The 18,299-nt window shown below is 52.2% G+C and overlaps 1 protein-coding gene and 1 long non-coding RNA gene across 3 annotated transcripts in view; one reads left to right on the forward strand and one right to left on the reverse strand.

Annotated features, from left to right (window-relative positions):
• Positions 1–4,675: 4,675 nt before the first annotated feature.
• LOC124513598 (uncharacterized) overlaps positions 4,676–18,299 on the reverse strand; it is a 29,915-nt gene continuing 16,291 nt past the window's right edge. For both annotated transcript variants that reach the window (XR_006962457.1, XR_006962458.1), the window contains exon 4: positions 4,676–5,893. This is a non-coding gene — a long non-coding RNA (uncharacterized LOC124513598). The remainder of the gene's footprint in view (positions 5,894–18,299) is intronic.
• On the forward strand, positions 6,452–8,485 carry LRRC3C (leucine rich repeat containing 3C). Its single transcript, XM_047081724.1, has 3 exons — positions 6,452–6,643; positions 7,021–7,070; positions 7,439–8,485. The coding sequence occupies exons 1-3, from the start codon at positions 6,635–6,637 to the stop codon at positions 8,238–8,240; spliced, it is 861 nt and encodes a 286-aa protein (XP_046937680.1). The 5' UTR covers positions 6,452–6,634; the 3' UTR covers positions 8,241–8,485.

Below are 18,299 nucleotides of genomic sequence, written 5' to 3' on the forward strand. Positions count from 1 at the left end.
CTCTCACTCCCCTCCAATTCATTCCTTTCCCCCACTGCTCTCCCTACCTCACCTCCCTCCTTCCTGAAGGGGAGGTGTAGAGGTCACACCCAGAGCAAATACAAAGGGGGAAAAAAAAGCTGTTTATTTCATTGGCAGTTGAGTTTGGGTTTCGGTGGGGGGCACCCCAGGCATGGGGTAGCAGAGGTGGAGTGGGGGGCAGTGATGCTAAGCAGACAAAGAAACACTGAGTGAGAGCTCTGAGCTGGTGAGAAACAGAGAGCATTGCCAGGCCCTCACTCTCCACCCCTCACCCAGCCCTGTGGTTGGCTATTTGGGGCTGCTGAGGGAAAGGGCCAAGCAGGCCAGGGCCAGAACCAAGGCCTGGGATCCGGAACCTCTGTCTGGGAACCAAGAGCAGGGCTGTTCTTTAGGCACCCCTCAATCTGCATACTTTGGTATGGACAATTGACATTTTCTCCCCTGGGGGGAAAAAAAGTAGGCTAGAAAACTGCAAATATTACAGATCAACAGTGACTATAAGAGGTCCCCTAGTGCCCATCCAGAGGGATCAGGCCCCACCTCTCTAGAAATCCACTGTGACAGCTGCCCCAGATCACCTTCCTCCCCTAACGCCCACTCCTCCATCAGTAACAGCTAACGTTATTCAGTGTTGGCTGTGTTCCAGGTATTGGGCAAAGGGCTTCACATCCATAAATACATAAACACATGTGTTAATATATGTATTTTTTTAACTTTAAAGAAAAAGAGAAAGAGAGAGTATGAGTGGAGGAGAGGGGCAGAGGGAGAGAGAGAATCTCAAACAGGCCGTTCACTGAGTGCAGAGCCTGATCCCATATCCCCGGGATCACCACCCGAGCCGAAATCAAGACTCAGACGCTTAACCGTCTCTTAATCTTTAAAACGGCCCTGTGAAATAGATATTTTTATTTTCCTCACTTTACAAATGGGAAAATTGTAGTACAGAGAGTTTAAATATTCCAGGGGCGCCTGGGTGGCTTAGTCGGTTAAGCTGGGCTGACAGCTCAGAGCCTGGAGCCTGCTTCGGATTCTGGGTCTCCCTCTCTCTCTGCCCCTCCCTCACTCGTGCTCTGTCTGGCTCTCTCTCTCAAAAATAAATAAATGTTATAAATAAATAAATAAATAAATAAATAAATAAATAAATAAATATTCTACCAGAGTTCACACAGCTAAGGAAGGGATATTTCTCCCCTAATCCACTCCTGGCCACACCCCCTGTCCAGCATGTCCCTCATGTTCCCATAGGTGCCTTGTAAAGCCTTCTATTGGCACCGAGGGTGCTATATTTAAGTTATCTGCTATACACCCGCTTCCCCTGGTGGACTGCTTGTTCTCTGTTTTACTCATATGCGTTTCCTCCACACAGTGGGTTCTCAGTGAATGTTAGCTGAAGGATATAACGATCCACACATCCCAGATACAGCCACTCTGAGCTCCTGACCATTGTCAGAAATACCTTGCTCTTTCTTGCTCTTATCTCAGTCTATAACGCTTTTTCCTCCTATCTTTTTCTATTTGGTAGACTCCTTTCCTCACCTGTCACCTCAAGGCCTCCCTCACCTGTCACCTTCTCTGTGAAGCCTTCCCCAACTATCCAGGCAGAGTATCCTGCTTTGACTTCCAGATGCCTCTGACCTCTGTAAACACCTCAGCTACAGCTCACCCCTAGGCTATCAGGGGGCTGTTTTTGTGCACATGTCTGTCTTCCTCCATTGTCTAGGGGGCATTTTACTTCTCTCTGCATCCCCTGATGACTAAGAGGCCCAGCAGGTGTGCACTGAACAAATGACAGATGGATGGGAGCATAAACTGCACACCCCCCTTTGCCATTTTCCACAAGGAACTTTCCAGCAAAGGAAAGTTTGTCGCCCCTCCTGCCAAACTACCCAGTAAACTGGCATTAGAGGGGTCCCTTGCTGACATGATAGGTAAAGTAGATATATAGCCCTCCTTTCCTTTCAATTATCTTCCTCTATCCAGGCTGTATGTGGGCACTTCCCATATCAGGGAGACAGGGACCAGGAGGCCTACTTTCTTTCCTCCAAGGTCACATCTTAGGGGAATGGAATTACTGCCTTTGGAAGGAGGAGCCCTGACACAGCCCACCCAAGATGGGGCCCTGGAGGCCTACTCTCCTTGGCCCTGAACTTGGGAGCCAGGCCCTGCCATGCCTCAACCTCTTCCCTGCCCCACCATCATAGATACCCTGAACTTCAGGCTGAAAGAGATCTCAGAGAACATGAGATCCAGAGCACCAAAGGCACAAGGGGATTGGGGAGGGATGCACCCAATGGAGCAAATGGTCTTGGGCCTGACCCGAGAGTTTTCCCACACACCCCAGAAGACACGGCAAAGAATGGAACATTCTTTAGTCCTGTGTCATGGCTTCCACTCAGGCCTTTACCATGTCCCACGTGGACTGTCGCAGTAATTAGTCTTTCTTCCACCAATACATCCTCCACACAACCAGAAAGCAATCCAATTATCAAAGTTAATTTTATTTATTTATTTATTTTTAAAGTTTATTTATTTATTTATTTATTTTTAAAGTTTTGATTTCATGACCTGAGTTGAAATCAGGAGTTGGACGCTTAACCAACTGAGCCACCCAGGAGCCCCTCAAAGCTAATTTTAAAACCCGTAATCTACCAGTCACTAAATCAAGTCTCGATTCTTACATGGTATACAAGATGAAAAGGATCAGGTCCCTTTCCACTTTCCACTTTAACCATGGCCTTTGCTACTACTCCTCCATTCTATCGTCTAGGAGAAGCCAAAGCTTCTCATGCTCCCTTGCTCTTGTACATACTCCGCTTCTCCACCTGATGAACTCAGCCTTGAAGACCCAGCACAGATGTCACTTCTTGGTAAAGTCTTCCCTGATAGCCTGGAAAAGTTAGTGTATCAGGTAAAAATGCTCCCAGCTGAAAGCATGGAAAACCCAAGCAAAGGAATGAGTCTAACCCTCAGTTGCCAGTAGAGTCATCTAAGGAGCTTTTAAAAGTCCCTGTCCATTGGACACATGCCAGACCAATTAAATCAGAATCTCTGTGGTGGGCACAGGCACCAGTAGGTTTCAAAACCTCCCATAGTCTAATGTGAAGCGAAGTTGAAAAGCACTTGAAGCAGGGGTTTATTTTTCTCACAGAGTGAAAGTAGCTGGCGGTTGCTAGTGTTGGTTGAGTGGCTCAGTGATATTCAGGCCTATTTCTCAGTGATGCTTTTGACCTTTCCTTTCTGCTTTGTTGCCTCAGGGTCACAGGATAGCTGTGGTTGATCCTCCCTGTTCAAAGCAGGGAGAAAACCGCAGGGAGAAAGGGAGGGTTTAGTCCATCCTCTTTTATAAACAAATCAAAGACTGTCCCAGAAACCCCTTCAGCAGACTTCCCCCTAGATGCTATTGATCAAAACTGCACCACCCCCACCCCTGGCCACAAAGGAGGCTGGGAAAATGGGCAAAGGGATTTCTGATAGACCGAGAGGACCAATCAGGCTCTATCAGGAGGAACTACTCCCAAATCAGCAGGCGTTATCAAGGAAGGAAATAACGCATGGATATTGAAGGGTGGCAGAATGACGCCACCCCCAAATATGCCACTTTGACATTAGGATTATTTTGAGCTCAATTCACATAAAAAAAAAAAAAACAAAAGATGGCAAGAAGGGCATTCTAATCTCCCCCCCCTTTTCCCCTGAAAACAGGAGACAAAACTCCCAAGTGAAAGATGCCCTCCTGTATAAGGAGAAAAGGAACATTCAATAGGGAGTCAAAGCTGAGACAATTCTGTACAAACAGAACTTGTTAAAAAAATAATTTTTATCTTTCTCTAGCCTCCCCATATATTTTAGTTACTTTTCCACAATTCCCTCTCTTTATTCAACCTAGTAGAGAAGTATTTGCAATTTGCCACCTCTTTGGGTCTTCATTTCCTGTCAAGGGCTCCTGTGTCTCATAATGCTTACATAAATGTGTGTTTTTCTCCTCTTGATCTGTGTTAGAGTTCAACTCTCAGGCCCAGCTGAAAAGCTCTAAGAGGGAAGAGGGGAAATGTCACCTCCCCTACAATACCGACTTGACAGACAGCAGATTCTTTCAGTGTTATTTATTCTCTCTCTGGGCTTTAAAGCTCCTCGTACACACGTCAGTTATGACACACATCACATTAATACATTCGGAGGCATGTATCAACAAGCCCATGTTTACTTCCAGACTGGCAGTTCTCAGCTCAGGCTGCACATTAGAAATGCCTGGGGAGCTTTTTTCTTTTTTTTTTAAGTTTATTTATTTGTTTTGAGAGGGGGATAGGGGCAGAGAGAGAGAGAGAGAGAGAGCAAGAATCCCAAGCAGGCTCTGTGCTGTCAGCGCAGTGCCCAGCATGGGGCTTGATCCCAGGAACGGTGAGATCATGACCTGAGCTGAAATCAAGAGTGAGACGCTTTGGGGCACGTGGGTGGCTCAGTCGGTTAAACGTCTGACTTCAGCTCAGGTCATGATCTCCTGGTCTGTCAGTTCGAGCCCTGCGTCAGGCCCTGTGCTGACAGCTCAAAGCCTGGAGCCTGCTTCAGATTCTATGTCTCCCTTTCTCTCTACCTCTCTGTCTCTCTCTTTCAAAAATAAATAAACATTAAAAAATTTTTAAAAAGAGTTAGATGCTTAACCATCGGAACCACCTAGGCACCCCAGAAATGCCTCGGGAGTTTTTGAGTGCCTAGACCCTAGCCACAGAAATGTGAATTTAATTGGTCCTGGCGAAGCCCAAGCACAACTAATTTGTAAGAGACCTCCAAGTGGTTCTGATGTGAAGGCTGGGTTAACCACTGCTGAAGTCCCAGCACCTTAAGAGCAGGGTCTGTGTCCCCTTCCATGAGCACAGTTCTTGGAACATGAGGCACACAGGAAATCCTCACTGAACGGATGAATGAGTGGCAGAGAATTTCTGCCCCAACTTTGTCAACCCCCGGCCTACAATGTGCGCCGTCTTGTGTGCTTCCCCCTCCCTCTCAGTTCCTTCTCCGCTGAGCACTGCGCTTAGCCACCCTCGACTAACCACATGAATGCTCCAGTTGGACTCTCCTATCTACACACACTGCCCACTTCTCCCGCAGCTGCTGTGCTGGGCACGCCAGGCCTGCTCTTCCTTGGAAGCTTCCCTAGTCTGAGAAGATCGCTCTATCAACAGCCATGCTCAACTCTTGTGCCTTATTTAGCTAAACTCCTGGCCAGTGTGAGAGAACAAGAGTGTGAGGTAGGATTCCAAATGTCTGCTGTTCCACATTCAGCCACAATCCCAAAACGGACACCCAAGCATTCAGTGGCAGAGTGCCTAACAAGCAACTAACAAGCAATCCACAGACAAAATTCTTGCTTCTCCTGCCCAAGTGTAGAAAATGTGTCTTATCTGATTTCTTGGACAAGTGTGAGTCTGAGAAATGCCCCTGTTGACGTCACAAGAATGAGTCAGTGGTGAATTATCTCCAGAGATGATATCATCCAATATCGGATTCTGGCCCCCATCACGCTTCTGAAACTGCTTCTTCAAAGGTCACCTCCAGGGCCAGCTTCACGGACATGTGGCCTGTACAGTCCCACGGGGCCTCATGCCCCACACTCAGAAGGGCCCTGCACTTGGTTTTACAATCTGCTGTTGCCATCTTGAAGTTCTCAGTTTTTGAACAAGGGGCCCATGTTTTCATTTTGCACTGGGCCCTGAAATTGTGTGTCCAGCTCTGGTCATTCATATAGTCTCTTACAAAATCCAGCGAGGTTTTCCTTCTCAGAAGGGTCTCCACAGCATATGACCTTAGTCTCCTTTGTGCAAGTCTCTGTGACACGCTGCTCTCCTGTCCTCTTTTACTGCATTGCGAGAAGGTGCTGTAAAGGGATGGCATGGGCTGCAAATGGTAGTTAGGATCAAGAGACCCTGGGGAATGAGCCCTCCCAGACGTGAGGGAGACTTAACAGGACCAACTTGGGGGCCCAAGGCTCTAGCAAACAGAGACAACTGGAGTCAGCTCCAACCCAACACAGAAAATCATCAGGAAAACTTGCAGTGACCATATGACTTCAGATGCCTTGAAGAACCCCTTCTAACTCTAGAGGGGCCATCTACCAACCGTGCAGAGAACAAACTAAAACAGGGAGGCCTGCCAATCAGGCAAGAGCGTTGGACACTCTGAGAGGAGCCAGGAGATGAGGTCCTCTGGAGACAGACAAGATTTCCAAGGAAAAGACTGAGGGAAGTTTGTTCACTGTGGAAGAAGGTGGCATAGGACACAGTAAGACAGAAAAGGAGAGTGAGGGAGGGACCGAATTGGGGGAGATGGCTGCTGGAGGCAATGGGTGTGAGATGGGGCCCACCCCAATTCTGCCCCCCAGGCCTGCCAAGCAGGGATCCTTCTGCTGGGCCAGGCTGTGGGCAAGCAGCAGAGGTTGTGAGAGGCGGAGTCTCAGCCTGGAGGAAGTCTCAGCTGGGAGAAGAGGCACAGAAGACGACAATGTCAAGGCCTTGGGAGGGGAGCCTGAAGCAGAGAAAGGAATTGGGGCCTGGTCTCCCCATGACAGAGTTCATCAGGGTCCAGGATCTGCCCTGTCTTGGCATCGCCTGGCCAGGCCATGGCTCAGGTATCTGACACCTGGGGCCCGGAGTCACATGCCAGGAAACTCAACACTCTTGGGGCCCAGCCCCCAACTTCCAGCAGCTACGAGCAAACAGGGCTTCTAGAGAAGGAAGCGGTTCTCTAGAGCCGGGCAGCAGGGAGACTACTTCCGGGGAGAGGGAACACAGGAGAAGACTCTCCCACCAACAGGGGTGAGAGGTTGAGAGGAGGAGGGTGGGGGGGAGGAAGAGTAGAGTGGAGAGGACAAAGCTGGGGCAGGCAGGGGGCAGGTGCTCCAGGAAAAGGGGGAGACGGGCACAGAAAGCAGGCGTAGTCACCTAGCCTAGCTGAATGCCCTGACATCCGCTCGCTGATCTGTCTTCCTTGTCTCCTTCACCCTAGTGCCAATCTGGCCCTCAGCTGCCTACGGAGCCCACCTGGCAGCCACCCAGGTAGGTTGGTAGAAAAAGACTTTATTCCAATAAGGGAAATCAGTACATGGGCAGAAGCAAAGCCTTAGGAGCTCCCAGACCCAGAGTGACCAACAGGGCCTTGGACCATGGAACTTCATAGATTAGCCCTCCAGAATCAAAGAGACGCTAGAAAAATCTCAGGCCCAGGGGAATCTTTTACCCAAAGGGCCTGAAAAAGGAACCCTAAACCCCAAAGAAGAAGCTAAAGTCACCCAGGCCTGACAGAACCCCCAAAGGAAGGCCCCCGCCCACAGAGACCCCACAGGGGACCTCCGGAAGAGAGAGCTGGCAGTGGGGAATGGAATTCTTTTGACTCATTCTTCCTTTATGGGGCTTTTCTTCCCCAGATCCTACTGCACTCCAGGACTATGCCAATATTTGGCCATGCTCCCACCAGCCAGTCACCTCCTCTCTCTCCTGCTGGTGCTAGGCACAGGTGGCACGGTGCCCAGCCCCTGGGTGCCTCCTCAGGGCTGCTACGTGGCAGAAGAAGCTGGTGAGAGGACATTCCGCTGCAGCCAGGCAGGCCTGAGTGCTGTGCCCACCGGCATCCCCAACGACACCCGCAAGCTCTACCTGGATGCCAACCGGCTGGCATCAGTGCCAGCTGGAGCCTTCCAGCACCTGCCTGTCCTGGAGGAGCTGGATCTGTCCCATAATGCCCTTGTCCACCTCTCAGGGGCTGCTTTCCAGGGCCTGGCAGGCAGTCTGCGCCACCTTGACCTCTCTGCCAACCAGCTGGCCTCGGTGCCTGTGGAGGCCTTCGTGGGCCTGAAGATCCAAGTGAATCTATCCGCCAACCCATGGCGCTGTGACTGTGCCCTCCAGGAGGTGCTCAGGCAGGTGAGGCTGGCACCGGACACTGGAACAGGCATCGTGTGTGGCCCCGGAGCCCGACCAGACCTCGTGGGGCAAGAGTTCCTGCCGCTGGCAGGGGAGGAAGAGCTGTGTGGGACGGGGCGGGGTGGGGCCCAGCGGAGCACTGATGTAGCCCTGCTGGTCACCATGGGGGGCTGGCTGGTGCTCGTGGTGGCTTATCTGGCGCACTACGTGTGGCAGAACCGGGATGAGACTCGACGTCCCCTCAAGCCGGCCCCCGTGCTGCCCGTGCGCTCTGAGGACTCCTCTACCCTCAGCACAGTGGTCTGAGGACCAGGGCCACTCCTCCAGCCCCATGCCCCACACTCCTACCGCCGTGCCCTCTCTTTTCCTCTAACCCTCTGCCTCCTCTACAGCCCCCCATCCCCCAAATTCCTCCCCACTTCCTCCTCTGTCTCCCCTAAACACCTGATCTCTCTCTCTCTCAATCAACACCATCTTTGGTGACTACTGTGCCTGGTTGTGCTAGACTCAGAGACCCAAAGCTCCCGAGTCCACAGTGGGTGGGGGGGGGCAACAGAACAGAGGTGGGTGCGGGCAGAACATGGAGGAGGAAGCCTCTGCCTGGCTGTGTGGATGTCTGAACTGACATTTCAAGAATGAAAAGGGCTTTGGGCAGAAGAGGGAGGACCCTAGCGAAAAAGCAGTAAACAAAGTCAAAGAAGATGCAAACAACTTAGAAGGTATGGGCACCAAAAAGACCTACCTGGCGGCTGGAATAGAGGATGCAAAGAGGGGCAAGGGGATGGTGGGCCAAGCTGGAGGGGAAGTCAGAAACTGGGGTGCAGACAGATTGAGAAGGACTGTGTGGGCTCCTGCTCTCTTCTCTCCATCTACGGAGAAGCTCCCCCTTACTTCCTGCCTCTCTCTTGACCCCAGGCTCCTCTCCCTGTGTCTTCTCTTGGGGGCCTCCTGGCTTAGAGTCCTCTGCTTCCTTTTCCAGAGACTCTCCATCTCTCTTCTCTCTGTTTTATACACTGATGGGCTTTCTGAACCCTTTCCCTTGGGGGAAGAGTGGTCTCCTCTATGTCTGAGCTGAAGATGGGTCACCGGGAGTCGGAGGGGGATAGGGACGAGGAGGTCTCCCACCTCCAGAATATCACTGGACAACTCAATAAAGTCACTTTTATTAAGGCTCCTGATCTCTTCCTTATTGTTCATTTCATTGAATGCACGTGGCTTGACAGTGAGGAGTGGGAAAGTGTTGAGCCCTTTACCACGGCCTCTGCCACCACTTTGGTGGCGTGTGCTCCCGCTGGGTTGGATGCCAACTCCTCTCTCCCCTCCTACCTCCCAGTTCCTGACACCAGAGTCTATCTGCTAGGGATGCCAGGGCCTATGAATTAATGATAATGGAACCAGAATGGAGAATGGGAGGAGGCTAGAGGGAGGACAAACAGGGAGGAGGGAAGGAGGGCAAGGTCCAGGCATCAGTGATCAGCTGGCAGCCTCCAGTCTGTTAGACGGGGCATAGGAAGCAAAGGGAAAGGGAGCTGTTACCCTCCTGGCAATCTCTCATTTCTCTCAGTGGGAATCTGAGCAGGGGGTACAGAGAAACTAGATGTGCTCAAAGTTAATGAAAGAACTCGTGGGGCAGAGGAGACCAAGTTGCCTGAAGAAGGGGGGCCATATGAGATATCCCTATCACCAAATGGGCTTCTCAAGGGACCAAAGGGGTCAACACACCCCCTCCCTTGCCCTCATGCAGCATGATCCACCCATGCAGCCTCCGTGGAGGAAACTGCTGCTTTGGGGAATCTCATGGGAACTCCAACAGAAGCTGAAGATAAGAAGCACTGAACCACGGTTCCACCCAGCTTGGGGCAGATTCTGGGACAGATGGAGAGGCTGCTCAAGAAGAAGCAAACAGGGGTGCCTGGGTGGCTCAGCCGGTTAAGTGGCCAACTTTGGCTCAGGTCATGATCTCGCAGTCCATGAGTTCGAGCCCTGCGTCAGGCTCTGTGCTGACAGCTCAGAGCCTGGAGCCTGTTTTGGATTCTGTGTGTGTCTCTCTCTGACCCTCCCCTGTTCATGCTCTGTCTCTCTCTGTCTCAAAAATAAATAAATGTTAAAAAAAATTTTTTTTAAAGAAGCAAAGAGGAATCCACTACCTCCCCAGTCCCTCTGACCCACCCTGATTTCCCTGTCTCCTTTCCAGCATCCCCAGCCCCTTCTCTTGCCATCTCTGAGGCTCCCTCCACCACTCCAAGGCTGAGGTCCCTCATATCATTCAGGAAGTCTCAACTTGACTCATTTCAGAAAAACCTGAGACCCACCCCCCTATCCCCTTTTCTCAGGAGACATGGGCCTCCCCACTTCCAGGGATGCTCAGGGACAGGGAAAGAACTAGAGTGTGGACAGTTTCCGGCTGAAGTTTGACCTCCACCCCAGCCACACCCTGGCCTGGGCCTTGGAATCTTGGCCCAAATCCTATCATACCCTCCATCAGTTTCTCCCCTGCCACTGTCTGTCCCACTCTGCTCACCCACCCGCTCCTGGAATCAGGCTGGGACACATCTCACTGGATCCTGGGAAACAGACTGTGTAGGCCTATGGGAGTGGGAGCCTGGGGGACAGGTGGGGCCCCGAGTCTCTATTATCTGTGTCCATCTCTGGAGACTCATTTGACTTCCTGTCATCCCAAGCAGCAGAAACGACACCTTTAAGATCTGCAGAGTTGGTTCCCCTGCCCAGACACCTAACCCCAATTCTCAGAGTTGAGCACAGATGGGAAAGGATCCAGGGAGGGAAACTTTGCCTGGAACCCAGGTGAGGAAGGGTCCTAGAGCCCTGGATAGTGTCATCTTGGTAGTTATCCCCATGGCCCCTTCTGGCTCAAATTCCTTTCCCTCTTGCGTTCTAGGGCAGGAGAGGGAGAGGGAGGGCAAGTGGGGCAGAAGATGGAGATGGCAGGGGAGATGCTTCATTGGCTCCTCTCCCTAGGGAGAGACCCCTTTACCCCCGTCAGCTGGGGTCCCTGAGTTGGAAATTGGTGGGAGGGGGGCATCAGAAGCTATAGCTTCGGCTCAGCACATTATAGGACGCTGGACAGAGTGGGGCCTCCACAGACTCAGAGATGCTCCCTCCCAGAGCAACAATCACTGAAGCCCTCAGCCCTTCCCTCTGCACTCTGGCCTCTGAGTTGTGCTTGTCCACCAGGCAGGCAGCAAGGGGTAAGATAACTGGTTTCTCCCCCATCCTTATCTCCACCGGGGACCAAAGATCATAGGACCCATGTTCTGAGATGCCAAGTAGGCAGCTGGCCGGTTTCATTTTTGCTGTCTGCTTCTCACACTTCTGGCTGGTACAGACGCACTCCATCAAGACCAACCTCTCCTACCGGGACATGCGGGAGCCAGGAACGAAGCTGCCAGGTGCCAAGAGAGCCCAGCCACACACCTGGTCCAGAAGAACCCGGGAGGTCTGGGGCAGGACCCAGCTTAGCACCCACATGCAGCATCCTGGAGCCAGCAGGCTGTATGTAGGTGTGGGAGAAGAGGAGTCCCTCGCTCAGCTCTTCCAAAACCAATTTCTTCCTGCCCTGCAGAGCAGAAGCCTGGGGTGGCCCTGAGGGAGCTCCCGGTCTGAGGGGGAGAGACAGGAACCTAACTCTCGGGGAACTCCCAGGCTTATGGAAGAAATAGGGTCTTTTCTCTCTGGGGAGCTCTGAAGCTGGGGAGACCAAGACCTACCCCAGACACAGAGACTTGAGCATCTACAAAGCCACGTTATCTACAAAAGGAAGTGAACAGAGGGCAGACTGAGTACCCAGGAGCCGAGGGAGGCAGTTAAGGAGCAATGGGTGGGGTGCAGCCCCCACCCTTCCTGTCTTGGGCTCACATGCAGACATTTCGAGTGCAACACTGAGCTCTCCTACAGAGGGGAGGGCATATCCACATCAAAACCAGAAGCAACCCAACAGCTTATTCCAAGGGGAGGGCTGTGCCTCCCCCATTAGACCCAGGGGAGTTCCAACTACAAACAGTTTTACCTCATCTTGCTGGGTCTTTGTCACCAGCAACCTTGCTGCCTATGAGCAACAGCTCCCCCAAATCAGGAAGGCAGGAAGCAAAGCAGAGCGAGGCCTTGAGCTCCCAAAACAGATGCCAAGACAAGCCTATTCATGCATTCGACAAACGTTTATTGAGTTACTACTACATGCCAGGCACTGCAGATACAAAGATGAGGACATCATGGTATCCACATTTGGGGGTCTGACAGGCTAGTGATGGCAGCCCGGGTGATAGTGGCAGGCACAGGGGTCATGTGAGCCCAGAGGGGCATTGAAAACACTAAGGTTCAAGCCCATCTCTCTTGGACACCACAGCCCTTTGGATGGGTGAAGATGGCTCTGGTGTCTCCAATACTTCGAGTTAGCACATTACGGTACTTCTCAGTTTTTATCTCTCTCTCCTCATTCCAGGTCTACTGCTACCACACGCCCACACATCTCCAAGTCCCTGGAATCTAGCTTATCTGCTCCCGGTCACAATACTCATTTCTGCACTCCGGGCCATCACTATCTTCCTCTTCTAGAATGCTAAACAAACAAACAAACAAACAAAACCTTTGCGTCCTGTACTCAAATGGATGTCTGAGGTCAACTCTCAATTCTCATTCACTTTTGGGGTCAGGGACAATTTTATCATGCAGAGTCAGACCATCAAGGAAGTTTCTTGCAAGGGATGTGTGGGAACAAGCACAAGAGCATGTATGTCCTCTAGAACCAAGAAAACACGGCGAAGTGACGTAGGGAAGCAGGTTGAGGAACCAGGCCAGGTGAGAGGGGCTGGCACCCAGGGGCGTGCCCCCACGAGAGCAGCACCAGCTGTCAGAGCTGGCAGTGATCTTCAGAGAGGGGTGGTGAGTTGCCCAAGGTCATACAAGGAGTCAGGGAAGAAATTAACAGGACTTGAACCTCAGGGCCCCCATCCCTCTGGGACTGACACACACACCCTTCTAAGGGGAAGGGACAAGGGAGGGATAGGGAGAAACAAGGTGGATCCAGGGGTGCAAGTGAGGGAGCCGGAGGTGGCTAGGAAGAGGGCCCCGCCCACTCAGAGCCGGCCCCACTCCACCCACCACAAGAGCTGAAGAATCTTTGGGAGCATGATGCAGAACCTGTATGTTCGAGGTGGCCAAGGCTGGGGAGGAGCTGGAGGAAGCCACCCTGGAGAAGGAGGGCAAGGCTGGAGGGGGCATTCCATCCCCCTCCCCACTGCTGTGGGGTTCCAAGCTGGCAATCTCCAAGATGCTTCCCCTGTCCCACCCCCATCCTTGCTCAAACTTGCCCCTCTCCTCCCCTCCCACAGCCCTGCACTCTCCCCTGCATCCCTGCCCACCATCAGGGCAACCTACCCTCTTCTCTTCCATACCTGCCTCTCACCTAGTTCCCCTAATAATAGCACCCTCATCTTTTACAACTCCCCTCTTCTCTTTTCTAAAGGTCTGAGGACGTTTCCATCTATTGTCTCACTGGAATCCTGTAAGGCGGGCTACAGTGCATCTGCACTCCCCACCCCGGAGTGTTTGGGAAACTACCTGGGCAAAGTCCAGTGGTGCACCCAGGTTTCCCGGTCTCAGTTGGGCTTTCCTTCCCTGCTCCACCCTCTGTCCCGTTCCCATCTTCAGCTGTCCCCAACCCTTCGTGGGACTGCTCTATCGCAGCCACTCGTGGTGACGGGGTGTGTCCCTCTGCCCTCTGCAGGATCTTCAGTGCCCACTGGAAGCTAGCGTAAGGAGCTGAGTTCCCGGGCACCCAACACCAGACCAGCCCCGATCATCTTCCCCTGGGGAGGGGTACCTGCGGGAGGGCACGGAACGCCAAGGCTCAGAAGGTGGTCTCTGTGCCTGGGGGCGGGGGACCCGCTGAGTGAAGTCACATCGAGACTGGTGGAGCGGGATGGGGTCCTGGTCACCACTGTCCTGCACCCTCACTCACCTAAGCCTGAGCCGGGAACACACGGAGTATCTGGCGCCGCGGGCTGAGGGGGAGGAGGAGCGGCTGGCACTGAAACCCGAAACAGCGGCTGCCCAGCTAAGGAGTGGATGCTGCGGGAGTAGGGGGACCCGGGGGCTGGGCTGGGGTGCTGGGGTTGGGAAGGGGCCTGGGCGGGGCCAGCGCAGTGTAGGAGGCCGGGGAGGGGTGACATGGAAGATCTGGAGGAGGCTAGAGTGGTGAGGCCAGACTGTGAGCATAGAGCGCGGGACCGGGACCCGGGTGGGCATGGTGGGGGGCGGGGGCGGGGCTTAAGATGGTGGGGGCGTGGCTTGGTAGCCTGGGCGGAGCTGAGGGAGCTGGGGCCCTTGTGGGCTGGATGGGGTGACCCGCCTGCCTCTCCAGGGAGATCTCAGCGCACTTGGAGGAAGGCTCCTTTAAGTTGAGGGAGAGACTGGGGCCCTGCCCTGAGGGAGTCTGCTCTCTGTGCAGGGAGAACTCTCCCTCTCCTCAGGAACTTCCCTGTCTTTCCAGCTGTAGGAGTATCTAGCTGATCATTTCCCATACTCTCTGCCTGATGGATGGGGTCCTGGATCTTGGTGACCCAGAGATTCTGGGAGTCCAAGGGGCAGGGCCAGGGTCTCAGTCCTCTGAATGACTGCTGGAGACTTCTAGTCAACTCAACACCATGCTTGCTGGGTACATCCTCTACCTGCTAGGGGCTCTGCTGAGGGGCGGGAGTGGGGTTGGGGGTCCCTCCCTCATGTGACTGACAGGCCTCCTGGCTTAGACCCAGTGGTAACAAGCCAGACCTGCAACGTAATTTACAGATCTCAGTGAAGAATAAAACCTAGAGGAGTTCTTGCTTAAAATGATTAAGAATTATTATTCAAAAGGTGCTTGGGTGGCTCAGTTGGTTAAGCCTCCAATTCTTGATTTCGGCTCAGGTCATGATCTCAGGGTTCGTGAGTTTGAGCGCCCCCAGCAGGCTTGTGCTTACTGCATGGGGCCTGCTTGGGATTCTCTCTCTCCCTCTCTTTCTGCTCCTCCCCTACTTGTGTGCTCTTGCTCTCTCTCTCTCTCTCTCTCAAAATAAATAAATAAACTTTAATTAAAACAAAAAAAGAGTTATTCTTCAAGATGGCAACAGGAAAGCATTAAACCAAGCTGGGGTCCTGTGTGACTTCATAGGTTGCATGCCCATGCAACCAAGCTACAAGCAGATCAATCAGGGTCCAACCCCTGTCATTCCCTTCTCCCAAGGAAAAGGCAAAAGGTGTAAGCCCATCTAGCCTCCACTCATTTTTCCCCCAAAGAAAGGAGAATACATATTCTTACAGGGATCTTCTCTCATTCTCTCCTGGAGGGGAGTGAATCTGCTGCCCCAGCCAACACACACACACACACACAGTTAGCCCCCAGAGCTGCCTTACAATCTCCTGCCCACCAAGAGAGGGAGAGAGAACATGCTCATGTCTCTCACACCACCTCCTCTCCTTTTCCCTCTTCAGCGTTGAGCGAGGAGCACCAGCCGCTGCTATGTCTGTGCAGAAAGAAGTCCTTTCCTACAGACAGAGCTGGTGAGGGGCCTGGGGATTGCAGGACAGGTGTGAGGAATGACAACTAGGGTAAAATGGAGTTTGAGCACTAGAAGAGATCCGGAAGTTTATGCAGCTCCACCCCCTCCATCACAGATGACCTCTCTGGCCCAGAGAGAGGAAGGTACTTCTCTGGGGCCACACAACAGGCTCCTAGCAGAGCTGTCTATGGAACTCAGGTCTCCAGACTCTTAATCTGTGCCCGCTTCTGCTCAACTCTAGCACTAATGGGCAGAGGGGGTCAAGGGTGGGGTCAGGGGCTAGAACTTAAAATTTTACTGCAGATCACCTCTGAAGCTGGTGGTTCCCCAAATGCAAACCATCCCGTGATGTTTATTCTCTGTTGTGCAGATGGAGAACACTCTGGACCAGAATTTCTTCTAGGGGGTGGTAGGGCTCTTCCGCCCTCACTTCAAACTGCTCAGGGATTTCCTGGCCAAAGCTGAAGGTGATCCAGGCCCTGGTGGGACTCTGCAGCCTTGACATACCAGGGATGGACCCCTCTATACCAGAGACCACAATGCCTTGTCACCACTCTGTGCCCTGTATGCCTCTTGTCTTTCAAGTGCTGAAAGGCCTGAACATCCGCTTTCCCCTACCAGGGCTAGGGAAAGCAGAGTGGGGCTCTGCACAGACCCAGGGGAGCTGGTGAAATGGACAGGCACTTCAGCTCCAAGTTCTCTTGGAGGCAGACCTTCAAAGGCTCCATCTGGCACCCAGTATCTTTTACAAGGATCTGGGGGCTCTGTCTTATCAGGAGGGGCCTAGCAATCACAGCCAAGGAGGAGAGCTTCTCTTCTGTCAACCATGACATGAACAGGAGCTCCAACACCTACCCCAGGTACATCTTGAGGGACTCAGGAAGAGCTGGGGCGCTGGGGGTGATCAGCTGACAGAGGAGGCATCTCTGGATTTGGGCTGGGTGCTGGCAGTGGCCTCCTTGCCCAAACCAACCTCATAGAGGGGTTGGCAGCGGAGGGCTGGGGACGACGAGGGCTGACACCTTGAAGTTTGACACACTTTTGTAGTTCTTCAGTACAACTTTGGGTTGAGGAAGTGTCACAAGACCCTGAACAATGTCTACTCAGCCAGGAGTTTGGAGGTGTCTTGGGCTCCAAAGCTGATTTGGGAATTTGGGAAAAACCCTCAAAGTATTTTAGGGGATAAGAAAGAATTATGGGGGTTTTACTTTGTTCAGAAAGGAGAATTTATGGAAGTATAGCTCCCAGTCTGCAATCTACACCCGAAAACTTCCAACCTCCCATAGGAAATATAAAATACAATGCCTCTGAGGCATGTTCTTCCTGCCCTTCTACCAGAGGGTTACACCTCCATTTCAGCCTGCCTTCCTCCCTAGCCCTTTCACCTCTTTCTACTCAGAGAAGATCTGGCAGTATGTCTGTGCCAGCTTCTTCCCATTCTTGCCAGGATCAGTACCTTCCACCCTTCTGAACTCCACCAGCCTACCTCATCTCTGTCCTCTTTGACCTCTTCTTAAGAAAATCAACAATAATAAAAGGAAAATGGGTAAGGAAATAACAACCTGTCCCAATGTCTGTGTCTGCAATGCACTCTATGGGTCAGAGAGGCATTCAGGTTCCCAGAGAACAGGTGGCTTCCTCCCCTAGGCCAGCTCCCTTCCCTCATCCCCATCTCCTAGCAACTACATGCAAATTACAAGCTTGGTGCCCACAGTAAGGGTGATTATCGCCATTACCTCTGTTGAGTGACCACCAGAGGGAGATAGAGAGCAAAGCCTGCCGCCTAAAACAGCACCAAGCACCACCCAGCCTCCTGTTTTCAGTAAGTCATTTTAAATTCACCTAAAGAGTTCTTACAAATTAGTCTAAATTAAATCTCTTCCAGCACAATTTAAATTATATCCCAGATACCTCTGATTGTAAACCAGGACTCTGAGGAAAAGGAGCCTCTGGAAGAGGCCTGATCCGTAAGACTATGAGGCAGGGGGACCGGGAAAATAACAAAAATTACAAAGCATCCAGATGGAGGGGGTGGGGGGTGGAGGTGGGGGGGGGGGGTGAGGAGCAACACAGGAACAAGCCTGACATGGTTATTTTTATTCTCAAAGCACAAGATCTTTAACCTAGCTGACCCCGCAAGCCCTTATTTCTTCTCTTTGCATTGAACCCTCAAAGCCACCCTTTCTGAATGCCATTAGGCAGTTTGCCGGATGGTTCAATGAGACAGAGGTGGAATGGAGTGGCATGAGGAGAACAAGGGCAAGTCTGGTAGAGTCCAGAATGAATGAAGGAGGGCAAGAGAAATGAAAGGAGCAAGACTTCCAGGTCAGAGGAGAGAAAACTGGCCAAATGGCTTTTGAGGTCCTCAGAGAGAGCAGATACACATGTGGCTTCTTGAAATCACTGCCCTCCGGATCTTTGGAGGATGGCCTGGACTGGAAACCTTGCCCTGCAGCCAGTGGAAAGAGGGTAGACACCAACAAGAAACTCCCAAGTCTCACTGAGGCAATGGTGGGCCAGTGAGAAGATGGGGAGGGGGCCATCTAAAGGATGAGAGGGGTGGGTGCCTGGGTGGCTCAATCAGTTAAGCCTACGACTCTTGACTTTGGCTTAGGTCATGATCTCATGGTTTGTGAGTTCAAGCCCCAGACTGGGCTCTGTGCTAACAGCACGGAGCCTGCTTGGGATCCTGTTTCCCTCCCTCCCTGCCCCTCTCCCACTTGCTCTCTATCTCTCTCTCAAAATAAATTAAAAAAAAAAACTTTTAAAAAATAAAAATAAAGGTTGAGAGACTGCACAGCCTAGGACTATA

This window comes from Lynx rufus, unplaced genomic scaffold (assembly GCF_022079265.1).
Source record: "Lynx rufus isolate CCGP_SWC_20201006 ecotype Redwood Valley unplaced genomic scaffold, mLynRuf1.p SCAF_18, whole genome shotgun sequence".
NCBI classification, from domain to species: domain Eukaryota; kingdom Metazoa; phylum Chordata; class Mammalia; order Carnivora; family Felidae; genus Lynx; species Lynx rufus.